This window comes from Apteryx rowi, unplaced genomic scaffold, assembly GCF_003343035.1.
Source record: "Apteryx rowi isolate R43461 unplaced genomic scaffold, aptRow1 scaffold_413, whole genome shotgun sequence".
NCBI lineage: Eukaryota > Metazoa > Chordata > Aves > Apterygiformes > Apterygidae > Apteryx > Apteryx rowi.
This window is the reverse complement of record NW_020450645.1, coordinates 63,759-83,895: the sequence shown is the minus strand read 5'-3', so window position 1 is coordinate 83,895 and position 20,137 is coordinate 63,759. Positions and strand designations below refer to the sequence as shown.

The window sequence follows — 20,137 nt, the reverse complement described above, 5'->3', positions numbered from 1 at the left end:
TGGGGCGGGAGCGGGGCCGGGGACGCACGTTCGGGGGGTTCACGCCCGTGTACATACATACAGACCCGGCGTGTTTGTGTGTGTGTGTGTGTGTGTGTGTGTATGCATGTATGTATATATGTGTGTGTGTGTGTATATACCCATACTTATTTATCTTTATGTGTGTGTGGTTATGTGTATCTGTACCGGTACGGACAAGGGCCGGGGTGTTGCAGTGCCTCGGGGCGGCGCTGCCACCCCACCTGGGTCTCTGCGGGGAGCCAGGAGCTATAATCCTATTTATTGCCCCGGGTGCGAGCCGTGTGCCATCGCTGACGCACGGCAGCAGCTAAGCGGCGCAGAGACTTCATAACCCCCTTTGAGGTGGCCCACAGTGCTGTTTGGTTCATGAAGCCGGGCTCTAAGTATTTCTGGAGAGTGACCAGTACAGCGAGGCTCCTGTGCGCTGTGACAGTGCAAGCTGCACATGTGCAAGCCCCTAACCTGCAGTATCAAGTCTAACCGTTACCCTCTGGACATGGATTACAAGCCCGGGGTTCCAGTGCTCGGATCACAAAAAGGTGAAGAAATGAAATGGAAGCTAAGAAAAATTTTGCACTCCTCAAAAAACCGTGGAATTTGACATTTAAGCAAGTCAGTTATATTTTATTGGTGTAGATCCACAGAGTATAGTTTTCTTTTTTGTTCTTCCAATTTAAATTAATGAGCATGTTTCCTACTGATTTCAGCCAGCACATGCTTATGCTTTCTTCTTTCTCTCTAAAATTAAAGCACTGACTCATTCTAACAAAATGAGAATTCAGAGTAATAAGGAGATGGGTTAATATAGGGGCAAATGTTGAAAGGTACCAACTTAAAATTCCAATAGATTTCAGGGGTTATTTTTCTTGCAGCTGATGGTACCACATCCAGTACACTGATTATCTACTTTCTCAGCTGCCTTGAAGCCAGTGGGAAGCTATATCAATTGTGGGGCAGAACAAATAACCAACTAGAACAATGACAAAAGACTTTAGCAAACAAATAAAGCCACATTTTTTTCTCAAGCAAACACTTAAGTGACAGCACAACAGTGGATGATGGTACTGTACTGAACTGAGCTATGTGAGTTATCTTTCAAGCAGCAGATTTACTAATGCTATTTTTTAAATAAATTTATAATTATTTTCTAATAAGTGGAGACATTTATTAGATCTGACATTGATTGAGAGCCCACAACAGGGTTTGGCTGAGAAAAATAAAAACTACCTCAAAACCCCAACCCTGCAGGGTTTGTACCCAGGTATGGGTCTTTCTTGGAAATGGCGGGTTCCTGTCATTTCAGGACTGTTTTACCTCTGTAGTACTCAAGAGCAGATCAACCTCAAGGGTGGTTTTCAGGGCTTCATTATCTGGCTCTTTTCATTAGAGAGTAATTTCATGGGGGTTGTGTAAAGCAATAATGTCCACTCGAAGGCTCAGTGCATTTCTTCATTTCTGATCTGATTCTGCTCTTTGGCAGCAGAGGATGCTGTGAAGCTGCAGAAACTCTGGCAGTATGAAGGGGAGATCTCTGATTTGGACTCTTTTCTGCCATCAGCTGGAGGGCAGGATCTTTCTGAGGCCTGTGGGAGGACAGGATGTGCCAGGAGACCTGAACCACTGGTGACAGGAGTGAGCRCAGCATCTGTTGTTTCAAGGAGAGCTCTGTGGCTGAGTGAGAAGGGCACTACCATCCTTATGGGTTGGGGTAAGTCTGCTTAATTAGGCATGAAGCAGCTCTTCCCACATTTCTTTATCCTAGATTGCTGTGATAGCTCAGTTTCTTCTCAAGTTGCATCCATTAGATTTACCTAAACATTTTCATGATAAACAATGCACATTATGCCCACTTCCATGCTACTTATTGCAGTGAAGCTCTGTTCTTTTAGTGGGATTTAGACACTACTGTAATGCAAAGAATACATAAGTGCTGAGACCAAAAGACATGTAAAATGCATTCATGTTGCTGAGCATTTCGTTATTTTTTCCACATTAGTTTGAGTGCAGACTCTGAATGATATTATCTTGTTCTCTGCACTGTATTGTTTCTGGACACCAATGGTAAATCTTTATGCTGCTAGCCTGGGGAACTTATTGCTAACTGAAGAAAGGGACAACCATACACTTCAGTGACAGTAATGTGTGTCAAGTGTTACTGATTTTTTAGCAGACAATTTGAATTGAATCACAGCCCTGTGTCCCAGTAAGTGGATGCTGTGGACTGAGAGAGGGAAGAGAAAAAGAAGTGTTTCTAACATAAAAAAACAAACAAACAAACAAAAAAACCCCATAAATCAGAACTAAGGTAAAGGTATAATTTGATGGGTGTAAAATAGTTTATATGTGTATAATGTATTTAAATTGAAAAGTTATCATCCTTTTGTGCAAGGCTTATGAATGTTAGGGACTGATGGAACAGCAGAGCGAGAGAGAAGAAAATAACTAATTACTAAAGAAAGGCTTGTGTGTGAGAGAGAATTTCACTAGTGTAATTTTAAAATTAATTTTAAATGAAGTCACTTAAAGATGTTCAAAAGGGTATGTGAATTCTTCCTACTTAGATACCTTTGTACATAGAACCTAACTTAGGTTGCTCATAACCATGTGGGGATTTGCACCACTTTAATTAAATATAGGGTAATCTAGTCAATTTTTTATGGAGGCAAGGCTCAAAAGTGCCTCCTGTGATAGAGCTCAGTGGTACAAGCCATCCCATGGATATCTAGTTTCTGCAGTGTTGGGCAATACAGTCTGGTTGGCAGAGTTCACAAGACCCAGGTTCAGCCTATATTAGATTATTTTCAAACAGTGCTTGCTTCCCTGGGCTGTGTTGTGCTCAGAGTGCATGGAAATCTTGCAGATCTATCAGTATATAGTTTGTGTTTCCCAGTGGAGGACGAAGCAAGCACTGCTGTATGTGATGTTCTTGTTTTGAAAATTGCACTCTTTGCATAGCTCATTCTTTCTGCTGCAGAGTGCCTGCCGCTCTGTTCTCTCCTGCAGGCTACATCCTTTAGTGAAACACTCCTGTCTTGAGTTTGGTCCAACACAACCTCTCTCCTTCATTAGAGAGTTCACCTTCTGGGCATCCTTGCTTCACCCCTTCTTGCAGCCCTAAATTAGACAAAAATGCTGTTTGTGTTATCTACTGCCATCGTTTCTGCTGTTCTGGACTCAGCACTCCTCAGATCTCCCCACTCATTCTTTTCTTCTCACAGACCTGCCTTCATCTTCATTATTCTTCCTTCCATTCATCTCGCTCTGTTTATGCTTCCACCCTCACATGGCCTTGCTGTAGAGCCTTTCCCCGGATAGGTCCTGCTCTCTCTCACTCATGTCCTAGTCCACGCTGTCTCCTATGCTGAAGGATTATCCTTGCGTTCCTCTGCAGAGTTTTCTTTTTTCCTCCTGTTTCAAGCCTCTCCAGGAGACCTAACTCCATCACTGGCTTGAGTGGTCAGTCACCAGTTGGGAAACCTGGCTCCACCAGCCCCAGGCCTTCTTCTCCACTGCGGGCCTTGTCCGGGTGGTTTGTGCAGACTGCATTGGTGCTCTCACTGCAAGAGGGCATGGCAGCCCTGCCCCTTCCCTGGCACCCAGTGACTCCAAACTGAGGTCTTGGAGTCATTCAGGCTGGAAAGGACCTCCAGTGGTTTCCAGCTTAACCCCCAGGGACTCACAGCAAGGCTGGCTCCAGAGCTGGATGAGGTAGCTGGGGCTTCCCTTCTTCACCTGTGTTTGGAAAATTCCCCGCAAGAGGAATTTTCTTCTCATATCTGGTCAGAATTTCTATTGCTGCAACCGCTTTAGGTTAGGCCAGCCTCCTGCACTTGCTGCTGAATCTAAAAGCAGGACTTCCAAGGTCCTGACTTCCCTTGAAAATCTTTGTGTCAGTTTTAAATGTCTGGCTGAAAATTTACAGGGTGAGCTGACTGAATGTTGCACTTAGTGGGCCATCCATTTTGATGTTGTTCATATTTGTATGTAATGTGGTAGTGAGGGTTTTGGAGTGTGTTTTGTTTGAGAGTGAAGCAATCTGCAGTTACTTTGTAGCCACAACTGTCCCTGATGTAAACCTTCAAGAAGAAGATTTGAAGAACTGGATTCTTAACTACATTTTTATTTAAGGTGACCTGCAGTGAAGAAAAGAATATTGCTAACTTTCTTTCTTTTTTTTTTTATTTCTACTTTTTAAGAAAGCCCTGAAGCTTCTCTACACTGTGTATTTAGCTCCTGTCTGTCTTTTCTTTTCTGTGAGTATTTATGCACAAATAGAGTACTAACAAAAGAACGAGGGACGCAGCATGTTCCAAGGTAGTGAAGCATGATCAAGTCTGATCAGACTGAGACAGACACAATTCTTTAACTGGGGCTGTTTGATACTTTTGTGTACTCAGTTAATGCAGTAGCTTATCAGAAAATTGGAAGAAAAGGATTCCTTGTGAACAGAAAAATTCCCCATCAAGTTGGGATTTCTAATGCTTCTAAAGTTAAAAGAGCCAATCTCATTCAATTTACTGTATCACACAAAGCCTTGATTGTAACTTCAAAGTGATGCCAAGAACTTGCAAAGTTGGAAGAATACTCCTCTTTAACAGAGGTCGCCAAACAAAGGTTTTGCATGACAGAATAAGCTGAATGAAGTTAATATTTCAGTATGTGTCAAAGACAGAAGTAAAAGCTTTGGGCACTGAGCTGACAACAGTAGGTGATGTGAAGGTCATAAGAAAAGGTGAAAACCTTTCCTTCTCTATCTGATCTCAGTAGTTTGCCTGGGTGGCAGGTTCATACTAATCCCCCTTTTTTTTCTCTTGTTTTTCATTAATGCAGGATTGATTCTCCTGGGTGTAAGGAGAAGGGAGCTACAGAACAAGAAACTGCTGTGCAGAAATTGCTTCAGTCTACCTCCTGAAGCAATTTCGGCACAGCAGTCAGGCCCCAAAACACTCTGTATGCAACCTCCTTTGGAAATGGACTAGTATCCTGGACCAGGTATGCAATATTCCTTGCAATGAGAGGTCTCTTTCTTGTTTTCCCACTTCCTCTGGGCCCTTCAGCTCGCTTTCAGACTTACATAACACCAGCCTCACAAAATACCAAGAATTATCCAAAACCTGTGGCATAGCTATTACACATGTGGCTTCATCAGGGCTAAAAACCCAAAGCAGGTCCTCTCTTCGTGGCTTCCAAGGAGAGGGGAAGAATGAGTAGAAGTGATCTATTGGACTGGATTCCCTATTTCATTTCTTATACCAAGACCCAGGTCAAACACAGTAATTCCCCTGCCCCAGTGTCATAATATTTATTTTTTTCTTGCAGCCACTGTAGCTGTTTATACCGACTAAATGTAATGTTTGCTGTTATGAAAGTCCATCCTGAAGCCAAAATACACACCCTTACTTCTTCCCTGGAATAATTGGTGCGTTGTTTACAGTTGAGTGAAAGGGCCAGATGGGTTAGCTCACAGGTCTTAAGAGACTTGTGTCTGCAGCCATTTCTGAGTAACAAACATACACTGTGATAATGTGGTTGAAGCTGCCCTGACTGAGCAGCTGTACTGAGGTCTGGAGGTTTATAGTCTTTGAAATCCTCCTGTATAGCTATAAGGACTGAACTTCAGACTAGTGGATCTAAAATCATGAGCTTCTGCTCCCTTAGGTTCAGCAGTGTCTGTCAAGAAGTCTTGGTTCTAAGGTGTCAGACAGCACTACAAGTTTTATCATATTGTAAAATAAGATATTGGTCTCCTGCTCTCCGAGGACCAAACGTTTGCTGTTAACCTTTTGCAGAAAGCAGACTTGAATCATATAAAGTTGTAAGGGAGGCACTTTTCATTTTTACAGTAAAGGTGAGGGGCTCAAGAAACTTCCAGACTTTTGTTTTTCAGAAACTACAGATAAGTCATGAACTTAAGAGCACTGAGAAACAGTGAGACAAAACATACAGTCAGATTCATAATTCACCACCTAGTATTTAGTCCCTGGAGCGTGGGCAAAACCTCACACTGTTAGTATGAATTATCTCTGCATCTTCCTAAGTATTTGTAGCGAGACAGTAGTATTGAACAGAGCTATAGCAATGGCAGGGTGACACAGGAGTTCTCACCTGGTGGCCTCTCTGAGGAGCAAAAAGGCAAATAGGCCTGAACCCTAGGAGCTTTTTCCACCACCAACGCCCACAGGAGGAGTGATGATTAGGAGGAGCACCTAGGAGTGTGAAATGTGAGAGAGAATGAGCATGCTGGAAGGTTGCTGCAACAGGCCTGCTGCCTATTTCTGGAAAGAATTTGTAACAGGGAAAGGCAAGAGGCTGGAGAGTGTCCCAGGTGCTAAAATGTCTTACTGTGGCTGTAGTAACCCCAGCAACCCAAGTTGCTGGGTTGTAAGAGCTTCAGAACTGTCTCCTTATCTTGTGTGTCCAGAACTTTTGTTGGTGTAAGACATAGTGGCAGGATGAGAGCTATGTCATTAGGTTCTACTTCATCTTTAATTAACAGCACTAAATCATGTTAAAACCAGTAACATTTTGTAATTGTTCACATTTGTTTAGTACAGTTTGCTGCAGTCTTCAAGATTTTAAAAATCAGAGAATCTCACAGTCTGCACTTGCTGATGACACTTCTGTAAGAAACACGTAAGTAAACATTGTATACTATTCAGCTTTTTTCTAACAGTTGCAGTTATTAAAATAGAAATTTTAGTCAAAATGTAGCTTTAGCAGTGCCACTGCCCACTCTAGCATTAGCAGGGAGGAAGGGAGGGTTGCAATGTATATGTGGAGAATCAACAGGGGAGAGAGAGTTTTAGGAAGGGGAAGGCAGTTTCCATGGAAATAGGTGCTATGCTCACCCTTGCTGACAAGGAAGACAACCAGTATAAGAATCAGAGACAGTACAGAAGAGGAGCGTTGTGGCCACTTAGAAGCTGTCAGTTCTGGACTCCTGATGGTTCCCGTCTGTGGCATTTTTTGCCTCGGTACGGGTAGGCCAGTTTTACCGTCTTGTGAAACCATAAGCTTAATACACCATCTTACCCTTGAACTGTACTGCAGGGATAAGGTCAGGCAGGGCTTTCAAGGAAAAGAAGATGAACAGGTTTTCCTGCATGGCCTCGAGAAAACTAATGATAAGGCCTGTTAATTAAATTAATTGCTGTCAAGTAAGAGACTACAAATTATACGATTAATTTTCTTGTCAGTATTTGAAAACATGTATCTGCAGTAGTAGGTAAACTCTTCAGAAGTGTTGTTATTTCCTTTGAAAAGTAAAGCAGCACCTCCAAAACTACTTGTGTCTAAAAAACAAAATACAGCACTCCCCACACATACTCTTTATCCATGCTATTAGTTCATAAAAGCTATAAGTACAAGTTTTTCAATGGTTATTATTCAATGACCAGATCTAACTAGCAAGCCTAATTTACTCCATTGGTTTAAATCTTATACGGTCATTTTTCTCCTGCACGGTGGATATGAAATGAGGGACAGGGTAGGGGAGAATGAGGTCTTTTACCTCAGCATAGAAACCTCATTGGATTTTAAGTTTATTCATCAATATTTTTTCCATTTTCAAAATACTTATCATTCTGAAGAATCCAAAGGCACTTTTTGGTGCAATGAGTACCTGACATGTGGGACTCATTTCCTGAGTGTCAGTGAGGGCTGTGCCTTTAAAGAAATGTATGTAAAATGGCCAGACTGATTCAGACCAAGCACTGTCTGATCCCCACATTCTGGCTCCAGCAGTGGCCCAAGCTCACTGTCTTCTTGTCCACCAGGAACTTAGCACGTGGATGGGTGCGTTCTGGGAAGCAGCTCCAATCCAAGTTTAGGGAAGACCTGCCTGTCTTGTGTCTGCACAGGCCGGCAGTTGAGGAAGCCCATGTACTCCATGGGGACAGTGGCACCATGGAGACTGCTGCTGATGGGTCTGCTGGGCTGTGGCATCCCCCTACTCAGGCCATGAGGTATCTTAGCCATGGGGTCTCCAGCTGTCTCCAGGAAAAGGAGCCTCTGACACAGAGGAGGGTGGTCAGTGGGTGGAGAAGCAAGCCCTGTTCAGGCTCTATGACAATCAGGCAATCCCACAGCCTGTGATTTCAAGGCCTACCCTACAGACCTCATGCGTGGTTGTGGGGCTGGCAAGAGAATGAGCTGCAGAGGTGTAGCTGCAACAAGAGGTGACAGGAGATCAGGTGGGAAATACTGTTTGAGCAGGATTGCAAGAAACTCAGCAAGAGAATCTGGTTCAACCCTTGAAACGTGCACAGGAACTGGGACCTGGTACTGTCGAACAAAATACAAAACAGAGCTGTCTGATTAAAAACAAAACAAAAGCCATAAAGCAGACACCAGAGTAGTGGAAGAATGAGGCAAGCATACGTGATACTTCCCCAGGTGCTTTTCCAGCTTCTGAGTGCTTCAAGTTTAGGGATTTCCTGACAGCGGTGTGGTTTATCTTGCTAGCGGCTATCAATAGATCTGTCTTCTAAATGCTTGTTCAGTCTCCCTTGATAATTAGATTTTCTGCAGCTAGAAAATCCTCTAGCAAGGAGCTCCATGGGTCTGTAGAGCATGCTTAGAACCTGGCTTCTCTTAGCTTCACTGATAGTGCCTCATTCTTATATATCTGAAGAGACAGTGAACAGTTGTTCCTATCCATGCCTTTCTGACATAGTCTTCCCTAAGGTGTCTCTTTGCCAGGATGGAGAATTCTAGTCTACTAATTCCTCATATGGCCACCACTGTCGCCATGTGCAAAGTATATACCAGGAAGACATTGCTTACCTGTGAAATGGTTGTGTTTCTCAAGTGAAACACTGCAGATCTTCAACAACACTTTAGTGGATTTCTCAATTAACCCATTGCCTTGGGCAAAATTTTCTTCTCTTACAACTCTGAGAAACAAAGAAGGATGTTTTGTTAGCACCCAGTTTTGTGTCTGGTTTGAAAAAGAGCGCCTAAAAGCCCCATCTATAAATGTCTCAGCAGAACTCTGATATTAGTCTGAGAGAAATCACCATCTGCTGAATCACAACTCTCGTTTCCTTTATTGCCTGAATTTCTTAATCTTTTATTTTACATTGGTCTAGCTCTGTGTGTAGGGCAATTTTGCCAAGCAGAAATACTCAGGCCTGAGATGGAGCTGGAGGGCACATAGGCGAGTCCAAGGACAGCGACTTTCAGGCCTGGGCTAGAGTGGAGAAGAGGAGGAGCCCCTATACAGATAAGTGTAGGTGGTCTACTTTGGGGGAGGGGTGGATAGCAAGGGCAGAGACAAGAAGTCTATGGGGCAGTTTATGACAATTAGTTTGGAAACCATTAATGTTTTTTAAAAGTTGGTTTTCCCAAGTGGGCTGAACTACTGCCATGTCAGGTATGGTTTGGCTTGCAAGAACTAAAAGTGATCTGAGAAACAAGCTCATATATTGAAAGCCGCAGAAGCAATTCTTATGTACTAGTATGTGCCAAGAACTTGTTCTATAAGACTTTTTTATCGTAGATCTCAAAAATTCTGACAAGAAATAAGACTTTGTAGAACAGCTCCACCACCTCGGCATCACACTTCCTTCCTCATCTATTTATATAACTCAGCCTTCTTGCCAAAGTGTGCTTTGTCATGAGTTCTGTGCGATTTCAGTCTTTTCAGCATTTAAATGAAACAAACTGTCCCAAACAATACTGGATCTCAGTACTGTATTATCTTGGCCTTCTGGATACATCTTCAGTTTCTTTATTTTCCAGTTTAATAAAACCCAGAGCCCTGTCCTGATGTCTTCCCTCCCCAACTCTTTAAAAACTCCCTTGAAGGTCCCTAGCTAGATTATCACATGCTCATCACTGTTTTTTTCCCCAAGACTTGTGTTTCTGCAAGAAACACAAGTAGTTAGGGCTGTCACCTTGAATCTTCTTTTAAAGTACCCAGAGAGCTGTCTTTACTCTTCTTTGTGGAAAATTCCTGCAAAGTTTACTCTCTCACAAGTATTAAACTTTTCCTCTCTTCCAGACTTCAGTCTCCATTAATGTGAGATACAAACCAGCCACAGAAGCACTGTGCCTGCTTCCTTGAGAAATAAGATTTCTCTCTCTTATTTTCTGAATAAGAGACCTTGGAGAAGTTCTCTATCTATAAAAAGGAAGATGTAGAGGACTGCTTTTGCTTTTAAAACCAGGAGACCTTGGGCCATATGAAAACCATGGTCATAGGGGCCTGCCTGCCTTTGTTGCTTCTTAAGATAGGCTATAGCTACTTAAATTGCTTGGCTTGTAAAGTTGAGTTGAACAGTGTTAAAATGCATTTAAAACCTAGACTTTAATCCAGCATTAGTGTGGTTACAGTCTCTTTCTTAAACAAGTAAGGGGCTACCTCTGCTCACTGGGAAAAGTGAAGGAGATATGCATACTGCAATAGCTGAATATTCATTCAGTTGCCTCACCCTAATATTACTGTGAACCTCTTCTATCATTGTGATCCGTTTCTTTTTCATTTTGTATTTAGCTATAAGAAGTAAAGGAAAAGATATTGGAAATATAATAAGAAGGCTGGAATGACATTAACCTCTTCTAGAACTGTTCGTTAAGTCCTGCACACTTGTGGAGCATTATTTGAACCATCCAGTGTAACAGAACAGTGAGTTATTAATACTGCTGTAGAATTTTTCTAGATGATTAAAAAACATATGCGAATGTTAATATTCTCTGTTAGTCTGTAGAATTTTGTAAGATATTTCTCTAAAACCACATTGGCTCATTCCTGTTACATTTTTAGGGCTGTTTTGTCAGAGAGGATTACAGTAATGTTATATACTGGATAACTCGGCGGTCTTCATCAAAGCATTTGAGCATTTGGGAGAATATCCACCTTTTCTGAGGAATAATCTTATATTATAGGAAACAGGCAATGTTCTGATTTTTAAACAAAATGATTTCTTGCTAATTTAAAGTCAGGGTTTTGAATTTACTGTCTTTATCTCAGTTATATCAATTGCACTTTTGTAAAATACAAATGGCTTTCAAACCGTTCAACAGAGTTTGATATGTTTTAATATGTTTTAATTTTTGTTGTACACTTTCCAGTATAATTTTTTGACAGTTTCTTCGTGAACTCAGTTGGCAAGTTATAGCTTGCATTTAAGCAGGTTGATGTATTTTGATTGACTTTTTCAGTGCTCTGGTCCTTGGGTCATGGAAAATGTCTGAGCTAACATGTTTTCCAGGCCCTCCTAGAAGTACTAACACTGACGGTGAAGTTCAACAAGTGTCATTCATTAGCTTGAGCTGTTTCTTTTGTTTAAAGTACAAAACTGTGGGCTTCTTCTGCAAAGGTGATCTACTAGATCTCTGAGGGCTTTAAATATTATTTAGTAAGTTCAGAAATGGTGGCGATACAATATAATTTTTCTGAAAGTTTTCCCTGTAGTCTGTGGGTATAGTGACTGCAAAAGATAAAATTATGTTCTTTGTCTTGTCTCTATACTTCCATCTGTACCTCAAATTCAGCCTCTGCCCCAGCACAAGGTGGTTGGACAGACAGTGATTCTACTGCGAATGGCCATGTGTCCAATATTTGGCACAGGGAGTGGTTAGGGAAGGATTATTCTCTCCCCATACAGTCAGGCTGCCCATTGAAATTACCAGGCAACAGTCTTAAATCAAATAGAAGTAAATTCTTTTTACATAGCATAGTCCAAACAAACTATGGGACTGATGGGCTTAGGGTGTTACAGAGGCCAGCAGTGTAAGGGGGCTCAAAAAAGGAACTGAACAAAATCATGGAAAGGCTCTTAAATGCACAGATGCAAAACTGGCCTCTGGCTCTCCCTGTCCCTGAACAGCAACTTACTAGACCTCACTAGACTATTTTAAAGGAAGAGTCAATCTTGCCCTATTTTTTGGACTCTATCCCAAAGTACTCATTATTGGCCACTGTCAGAGAAAGGAGCTTGGCTTTTATAGATTTGGTCTGATTCAGTTTGACTGTCCTTATGTTACTGACCTCTGACATCAATGAACCGGAACAGGATTCACGGCCAAGCATGCATTTACTACTGTGCAATAAAAAAATTAAAGCCATGTCCTCAGCCATACCACAATGTGCTCTCACTTTGTTAATATGCAAGGCTAATGAGCAAAACACATGCATTTGACCTGAGTGTGTTCTCAAGACTAAGAGTAAGAGTGCACTTAGATCCTGGGATGCTTTGAGAACAAAAATTAAAACACCATCAAGCTATTCTTAATTCTGTTGTGGCCTTATTTGGTTAGCTCACAAATATTCAGGAACAGCATGAAAAATGCAGGCTTCCAGTGCAGTCCAATGCCAGGAATGTAATCCATGGTTTGTCCTTAATCTCATGAGGATCATCTCAAATGTTTCCAGTGCTTTTGGCAGGAATATTAAATTACAAAATCTAGGATACTTGCCAGAAACAGAAAAAGAAAAAAAGGTTCACAGTAAAATCAGTGCCCCTATTTTATGCTTCTGTGGGAGGAAAATGACATGTCAATATGGACAATTACTTACTCTGAAAAAACAAATTAAAAGGGCAGCTTCTCATAAGTGTCTTACAGGACTCTGTTCCATTTAGTTTGCAGTACTAAAATATGCACTGTTTGGTGCTTGATGACAATTCAAGGAAGTAAGTAAAGGTGACTATCTCATCACTATATAGGGCTTTTCATTCTTGGAGTTGAAAATACTTATCATCTGTCTCATTTCCAGTTCAGGTTGGAACCTGAGCTACAGATTCTGACTTCAGTTTGCGTGTGTGTGTCTGGAGAAACTTGCATAACACAGTGGGATTGCTTCAGATTTACCCTGATACAACCAAAGCCAGAGATCAAAGATTGCCTTTTTTGTTAAAGTTACCATAACAAGGTACTTGCACCTTTGTAAAATAAATCATCAATTATACAAAGAGTTCCAAAGAGAGAGCTGGAGAACTGTAAGGTCTTGTACGTATGTCAAACCTCCTTTGAGGATTATATGCAACTCAATACTTGCTTTGTTTGGTCAAGGTGAAAGTCCTGTTTGTCTTTTGGAAGTGAATCTTTAGCCTTTTCTAATGAAATCATTATACTGAGATAGTTTCATGGGTGTAAGGTCTCTGCTAGCAGACAAATTATATAGTGTTTGTTAATTTATTTGATATTGGAAAAATTACATCTAACATCAGACTTATGGTTACTGACTCATGTTTTCCTTCTTTCTCTCTTTTCCTACTCTCTGTCTCACATGTCTGCTTTTGTAGGGTCTGGAGAGGAGTATCTGACATTCTCATCCCTTCTAGATAATACTCTGTTTGCTCCTGTGAAAGACAGAAACACCAGTGATTTATTTAGTAATACATTTGAATTTTTGTCACTCTGTTTATATTCTCTTTCTCATTCTTTACTGAAGAACTATCCTTAAGACCAGCCAGAGATTTATTCTAGAAATTCCAGCTGTACCTTATTCAATATGTACATCCTAAATACCAAGAGCATTTAGAGGTCCATTTTTTGGCTATTGTTTTAAAATAAGAAGAGTCTGAGCTCCAGGCTCTGGATTTTTTCAGTGTCTACCCCAGTGGGGTTCATTGATGCTTTGATGATACAAACAAAAAAATAACGTGGTTGCGTAAAGCTGGTAACAGCATTTTATTGCAACTCAGTTTAGCACCAACACCAAAAATCTTCCAGAGAGTGCTATAACGCAGGCATGAACATCACAGAATCAGTTGTTTATTTTCTGTCAAGAATGGGATGGCCCCTTTCACAGGAGATGAAGAACACTTCTTTCCTTCATACCAGGCAGTTGTGCCTTTCTGTGGTGGCAGGAGAGGATGGAGAAGAGGAAATGTTCGCCTCAGAGTTGCTTTCATGCTTATCTTTCTTGCCATTTCTTGGACTGGGGGACTTTTATGTCTGCCAGCTGGGACTCACCTGTGCCTGTTTGTCTTACCTTGTGAGGCTGATTGTCTTTTAGGATGCTTAAAAAAACCATGTATGCTGTTGTATTTGCACCAGGTATCATAGAAACCACATCCTGTATCATACAAGCTATCGCAGCTACAAATAGAAAATAGGGCATATTTTCCATTTGTCACACAAGTTTTGATAAATCTAAACATGAGACGACTTCTGGTTTGTTATCTTGTTTCTATTTGCAGACCCTTTAATGATGAAAGGGTTTGAAAGAACACGAAGACTAGAGAGAAGGTGAAAGACAGACCAAATGCATGGAGAAGTAGTACATTTTCACACTCTGCATATCTCTGGTGTGAAAAAAAGCAGACGTAGGCTCTGGTAAGCTCTGACGGTGCAAGGCTCATTAAATCCACCCATACACTTTTGCAGAGGAAGCCAGATGGGTTCAGGAAAATGTCACTGGCTTTGAAGACATTAAAGTTTCTTTAAAAAATAGCAGCACTGTTTTCCAAACATGAGCTCCTCTTCCTTTCAAGTATAAATCACTAGTTTCTTTCATCAAAGGAAACCATAAGATACATTTTTCTTTTTAACCTTATACCTAATGACATATTTTTTTCTGTTGAAGATGGACTTGACATATGTTGAAACAGTACCACAGGATAACCAGTTAGTGTGTTAATGAGAAGTGGCAAAGCAGCAGAGGGAAGTTGGCAGAGAAAAGAAAATCAAGACTTTCCACTACTTAAGCTCAAAAATGTATGTGACAGAGCGACAGCCTAGTCAGTTGATTCCATACAGCAGTTATTTTGCTTCGTGACCTCCATTTTCAAAAGCTTGGATGCTTAACCTAAAGAATATGAAAGCAAATTCTACCCAACTGCTAAAAATGCATGCTTTCAAAGAATCTCTGGCAGGGCACTCAGACCCTCGGGTGAACTCCAGTTCTTTAATCATCGTGGAAATTGTAGGCCTGTTTGCTGAGCGCCAGTGAAGGAGTATCCTCTAAGGAGGACAGACATTTCTTATCTTGAGGCCTGTACTGCAAAGAATGTGGAGCTGGCATCTTAATGCGAGCAATTAGAATGTGTAAATAGTTGAGTACAAGGGATATCTGAAGCTAAAATAGATCCACTAAGCATACTGGCTTAGATTCACTGAAATCAGAAGCAAAATAGTCAGCATTTAAACAAGGGATGCCAGCCTATTTTCTATACACTATATGCAAAATTAAAAACCAAACAAAATTGGGTCTTAGAACCCAATCCCAGATAGGCTTACAGTCTGAACTGAGAAAAAATAAATAGGATACAAATCCAATAACTGAATTCAAAACCTCCAGGAAGTTCCAGACTCAGCATGAGAGAATCCAGAGCCCAAACCTCCTTTCACAAGGGCAAGCCTTCTGAAGGAAGGGGTAACATAGCCGCTTTGTTTGTGTGTTTGCTTTTAAGCTCATCTTTCAACTGAACAAAAGTCCTAGTTGACTTCAGTGGAGTTTTGCCAAAATAGAACCAGATTAGGCACTGGATACAATTTCAGAACTTCAGATTCTTTGATGTACTCTGGAGCCCCCTGAAAACTGTGCTAATCACCCATTTCTCCCATAGGAAGTTACTCACTGATATGCTCTGATTCTTACAATCTGTTGTGCAGATCTGATAAAGATCATTCCTCCCAAACTTTTAACATATTGTTGCGCTTCTCAGTGCTGACATGAAATAAAATAGCAGCTGTTTGGATCTCGCTGCTTTGGTTCTCTTCTCAGAATTTTTTTTTCATTGTTCTTGTTTATTATTATTTTATTATAACAGGCTGGATAGTACTTGGAGTTCTTTAGCTGAGAGGAAGTTGTTTGTTTGACGTTTTTATTAGAGTTGTTGAAGCATATCAGTCAAATGATATTAACTGTAAAGCATTAAGCAATGACTAACTACCCCTTTGGAGAACCTAGTTGGGTCCTGCTTCGCATTACATTTTGATGTGCAGAATGACAACTATCAACATTTTCAGAAGGTTTGCTGATGCATTGCTGAGCTTCGATATCTAGGGGATTTACAATGTTCTGGGCCCTAGTAAGACAGCTTAAATTCTGTCTGGAGTTTCCTATTGGCAGACTACAGGCCTTTAAAAATATTGCCAACCAGAAATGCTGGCCATAAAGTCTTAGCTAGAATTTATTCATTTCTTGAGCGTCGTTCTGAAGGATGCTGAGGACTTGCAGCCCTGGTTCTTGTGGCTGAGTTACTTCCCCTTGGGAGTTCTGAAGACTAGTGTAATGTGTTTCAAGCTGAGTACCCAAAAATGACTGCATGGGTTGTTATGTGGTCCGTTCTCTGAGGACTCAGCCTGTCTTCCTGTTCTGCATTCATACAGTGTGTAACATTACAGGGGTTTGGATCTGAGTGGCTTGCAGGCTATGCAATACACTAGCTATTAATAGTAGTCATAGCACATGGATACAGTTTGGCTGCTTCTGATCTCATCAGAGCCACATTACAAATCTTTGCAGAGCTGAGTGTAGAGATACAGAGTCCCTAGCCCTCAACCTTAATTATCTGAGCAGCAGGTCATCCCGCTTAAGTAGTTACTCTGTTTTACACACAAGAGTTCCCTAGAAGTAAAATGAAAACAATGAGATGGAAAAAAGATGCTTGACACAGTGCCTGATGTTTCATTTGCTCAAATGCCATTTATAGTTCTGCAGCATGCAGTTGGAAATGAGGCCTTCTACTGCCATGTACTATACAAACATGCTGGAGGCACAATCTTTTCCCAATGATTCTCTCAAAACTATATTGCCTGTTAAGTAAAATTTTAACTTAGGCACTGAGATTATTAGCAAAGCATAATGAAAGATTAGGGATGCAACATTGCTGGAGATAATCCATTCAAAGAAGACTCCAAAGTCAAAAGATTTGTTTAAAATACATAATAATTGGGGATTCTTTTCTATTTGCCTTCTTGCCTAGAAGTTAAGATTTTTCAGCTTTAGATCTTTAACCAGGCTGATGAAAGATTACCTTTATCAAGGGAGCTGAAGGTCATGTGCAATCATGTGATTGTATGAGTTAGCCTTCAGAAAGCAACACCAGATATTACATGATTTAGCAATATGGAGTAACATTATTGTCCTTTTAAGCTGCTTTTCAGCACCAGGGAAAGAGGGTATTTCTAGTTACTCTTCCTAAAAATATGAATAGAGCCTTTTGATGCTGTATTCTCAAGGAATGGTGATGGATATTCTTTATAGCCACAGGGAGATCACATTTTGCAGCATGCAAAATAAAATACTCTTTGAACAGTGTGTTCTATGCCAATGAATGCTCCCCACATTACTCTGGGGGGCTAGTTTGGGGAGTGTGTCAAAGCGAAATAACAATCAAGATTCAGGCACTCTCCTGTCACTGGAGGATGAAAGTGACTGTCACCATCCTGTGTATGTAACCATCCTCTCTTTAATCTAATCTTGATGGCTCATCCTTCCGCTGTGAGAGGCAGCATTCATGACATTAAAAACTGGGTCATTATTGGGTGAATTGATGCCAGAATCTCTTTGGTGGCCTCAGTGAAGCCTAGAAGCCACATGTTCCTAAACAGTGAAATGCAAAACCTCTGCTAACCTCAGCTCTCCATTGGGACTTACAGGACAGAACTGGCAGTTAGCATGTTTGGACCTAGCAGCAGCTCTAGTATCCATCTTGCCAGTGGTCACACACTCGAAAGCTCTGAGGATCTGAGTTCAAGACCGGAATTTGGAGCAAGCCATACTCATCACAACTGTATTTATGCTTTATTTCTATCCCCCAGTGTGCAGGTTAAACCAAACCAGATGATGTTAGATTTATTAGACTAATAAACTTTGTCTTACCTCTCCTTACTGAAATGAAATTTGTGTACCCGTGTCACATACCATTTCTCAGTGTTGCTCAAAGGACTAAAGACTATACTTATACAACAAAAAATGACATGTGATCAACTTGTGCTGGCATTCAGCTAAAATGATAGTGAAGACAAAGCAATTCCACATAGAATTCAGGGCAAGTCTCTCTTTATCAACTGTGGTCTTCTCTGTAAGCTTAAACTACTGCAGCCAGCCCAGATTACATTGGCCAGGTGGCTGCCTTAACCTGAATTAAAACCCCCTTCGTTTGGGTGGGGTTTTTTTTGAAGGGTAAGCTTAGTGCTAAAGAGTCAAAATGAAAGAAATAGTAATTAGGGTGTGGAGACTTGAACTGGGGGTGACATGACTTTCTTGTGGTCACATCAGAGCCCCTGGCAAAGCAGGTATTAGAAGGCAAGATCTCTGGGCTGATTTCACAGTTGACTCATGTATTGGTATAAGTCAGGAAAAAATGTGTGTGTGAGAGAGAGAGGAGGCTGCTTTACTGTTGAATCTGTGTGACTGTTTCACAACCAGTCTGTGGCTGTGCCTGTAACTTTTCAGATGTAGGGCTCTGTTCTCCCCAAGCCTGAGGACATATACACTTTTAGGCGGATCCTAATCTTGGCTCGTTTATTGAAAAATAATGTTAGGTTACATAAGAAATCTAAAGTCACATAGGGGTCTTAGTGACTGCTGAGGCAATGTGACATAGTCTGTCCCCTACAATGGGAAGAGGAGGCAGCAGAGAGCTATATGATTTTTAATGCCAACAGAAAACAGGCCCTGTCCTGGTTAAAGTTTTCACAAGTGAAAAGTGAGTTCCTTAGGTACGCAAACTGGGCTGACAATTCTGGACATGATAACCATGGTAATCATTTGGATGATTTTTTAATTATTATTCTAGCCATTCAGAGAGCAAGCATTATTATCAAAGAAATTCTAGAGTATCTTGCCTTTTTCCTCTCTTTGATTCAGTCTTAATCTTCTAATTTGTCTTCTGTTTATATACATTTTTCTCCTCTTTATCATCCCTTCTCTTTCCTCCTTTCCTGAATCTCTTCCTATCATTGTCTTTCTACTCCAGCTCACCTCAGTTCGCTCCCTTCTTTCTACTCTCCTACCTGATTAGTCTTCTCACTAACGTACATCAACCCTAGTATATTGGTTCATAATACCTATATGTGATCACAGCATAATAAATGGTGATAGGCAAAGCAATGTGGTATGACAGAGAAACTGTGTAGAACCAGACATTTATTTTTGTTCCATGTGGGTATGTTATCATACTGCGAGGTCTCAAATAGAAAACTACTTTAGCCCAGACATGTTGAACTCACCTAGTTGTCCCTCTCCTTCTAGCTTTGCCATTATTCAGTTTTTTATTGACACAGACAACCTGGAAGGTGCCTAGCTCTGCAGGAAACATCATTAAATATTTTCACAAACAATTCTGCTGACATAGTACAGCAAGTGCAGAACCTCTATTAATGAAACCACACAAAAGCAGCCCTTCCCAAGCAGTGTTAGGCTTGAGTATAACAGTTTTTATGTTCTCTATATCTGTTCATTCCACTTTGTCATAATCTTTTCCAAATGATCACTCTAATCATTTGGATTAGAGTGCACTCTAATTAGGAAAGTCCTCTAAGTAGCTGAAGAGAATTGTTTTATGTTCATTTTCCAAGAACACCCTATGTCAGGGTCCCATTTAAACAATGCAGAGCTGAAAAACTGAGAGGAAGATGAGCGCTGATTCAGCACTGTCAGCTGAGGTCAAGACAGTTGCATTCATTTGATCCAATAGATTTATTTTTATCAATGCAAGCACCTTTGCAGGCTCTTGCCTAAATCAGGTCATAAATAGCTTGATTGAAAAAGCTGATTCAGTGCATTATCTATTGTTAAATCAATTTGTGATTGTCAATTTACACAGGTAGCCAAGTTAACTAGATCAGTAGAGCCAGGTCAGAGTGAAGTGAATGGGCAGACCCATGTCTTGGCCAGCTGTCTTCTTACATGGGGTGTGAGCATCACTGCTGACATTCTAAAGGTGAGGAAATGAGCATCTGTAGTAAAGAAGTCATCCCTTCCCTTTCAGGTCAACAGGAAACATTGCATTGATCAGAATGGAAAGAATGCCAGAAAAAATAATAATGGATTTGAACAATTGTGCAGAGACAGATCTTCTCAGTTTTTGGCTTCAAGCACAGCTTGCTGCCTGAGGGAAAATCTCCCGTTTTTGCAAAAGCAGTGCTATGTTTGGTACTTTCTATAAGACTTCAAATATTACCATTAGAGGAGTTGAGTCTGGGCCACTGATTCAGG

General features: G+C 40.9%; 1 protein-coding gene and 1 long non-coding RNA gene across 3 annotated transcripts in view; one reads left to right on the top strand and one right to left on the bottom strand.

Annotated features, from left to right (window-relative positions):
• CPOX (coproporphyrinogen oxidase) overlaps positions 1-55 on the bottom strand; it is a 10,270-nt gene extending 10,215 nt beyond the window's left edge. The window contains exon 1 of the mRNA XM_026075896.1: positions 29-55. Within this exon, the coding sequence (XP_025931681.1) occupies positions 29-55 (27 nt within the window). The remainder of the gene's footprint in view (positions 1-28) is intronic.
• A 65-nt stretch (positions 56-120) lies between these two features.
• On the top strand, positions 121-10,955 carry LOC112970942. 2 transcript variants are annotated; one of them, XR_003255209.1, is made up of 5 exons: positions 121-560; positions 1,580-1,729; positions 4,852-5,013; positions 6,571-6,654; positions 10,517-10,955. It is a non-coding gene; the product is annotated as an uncharacterized LOC112970942 (long non-coding RNA). The 2 variants fall into 2 exon arrangements; XR_003255210.1 differs by having other exon boundaries at positions 1,505-1,729.
• Positions 10,956-20,137: the final 9,182 nt, after the last annotated feature.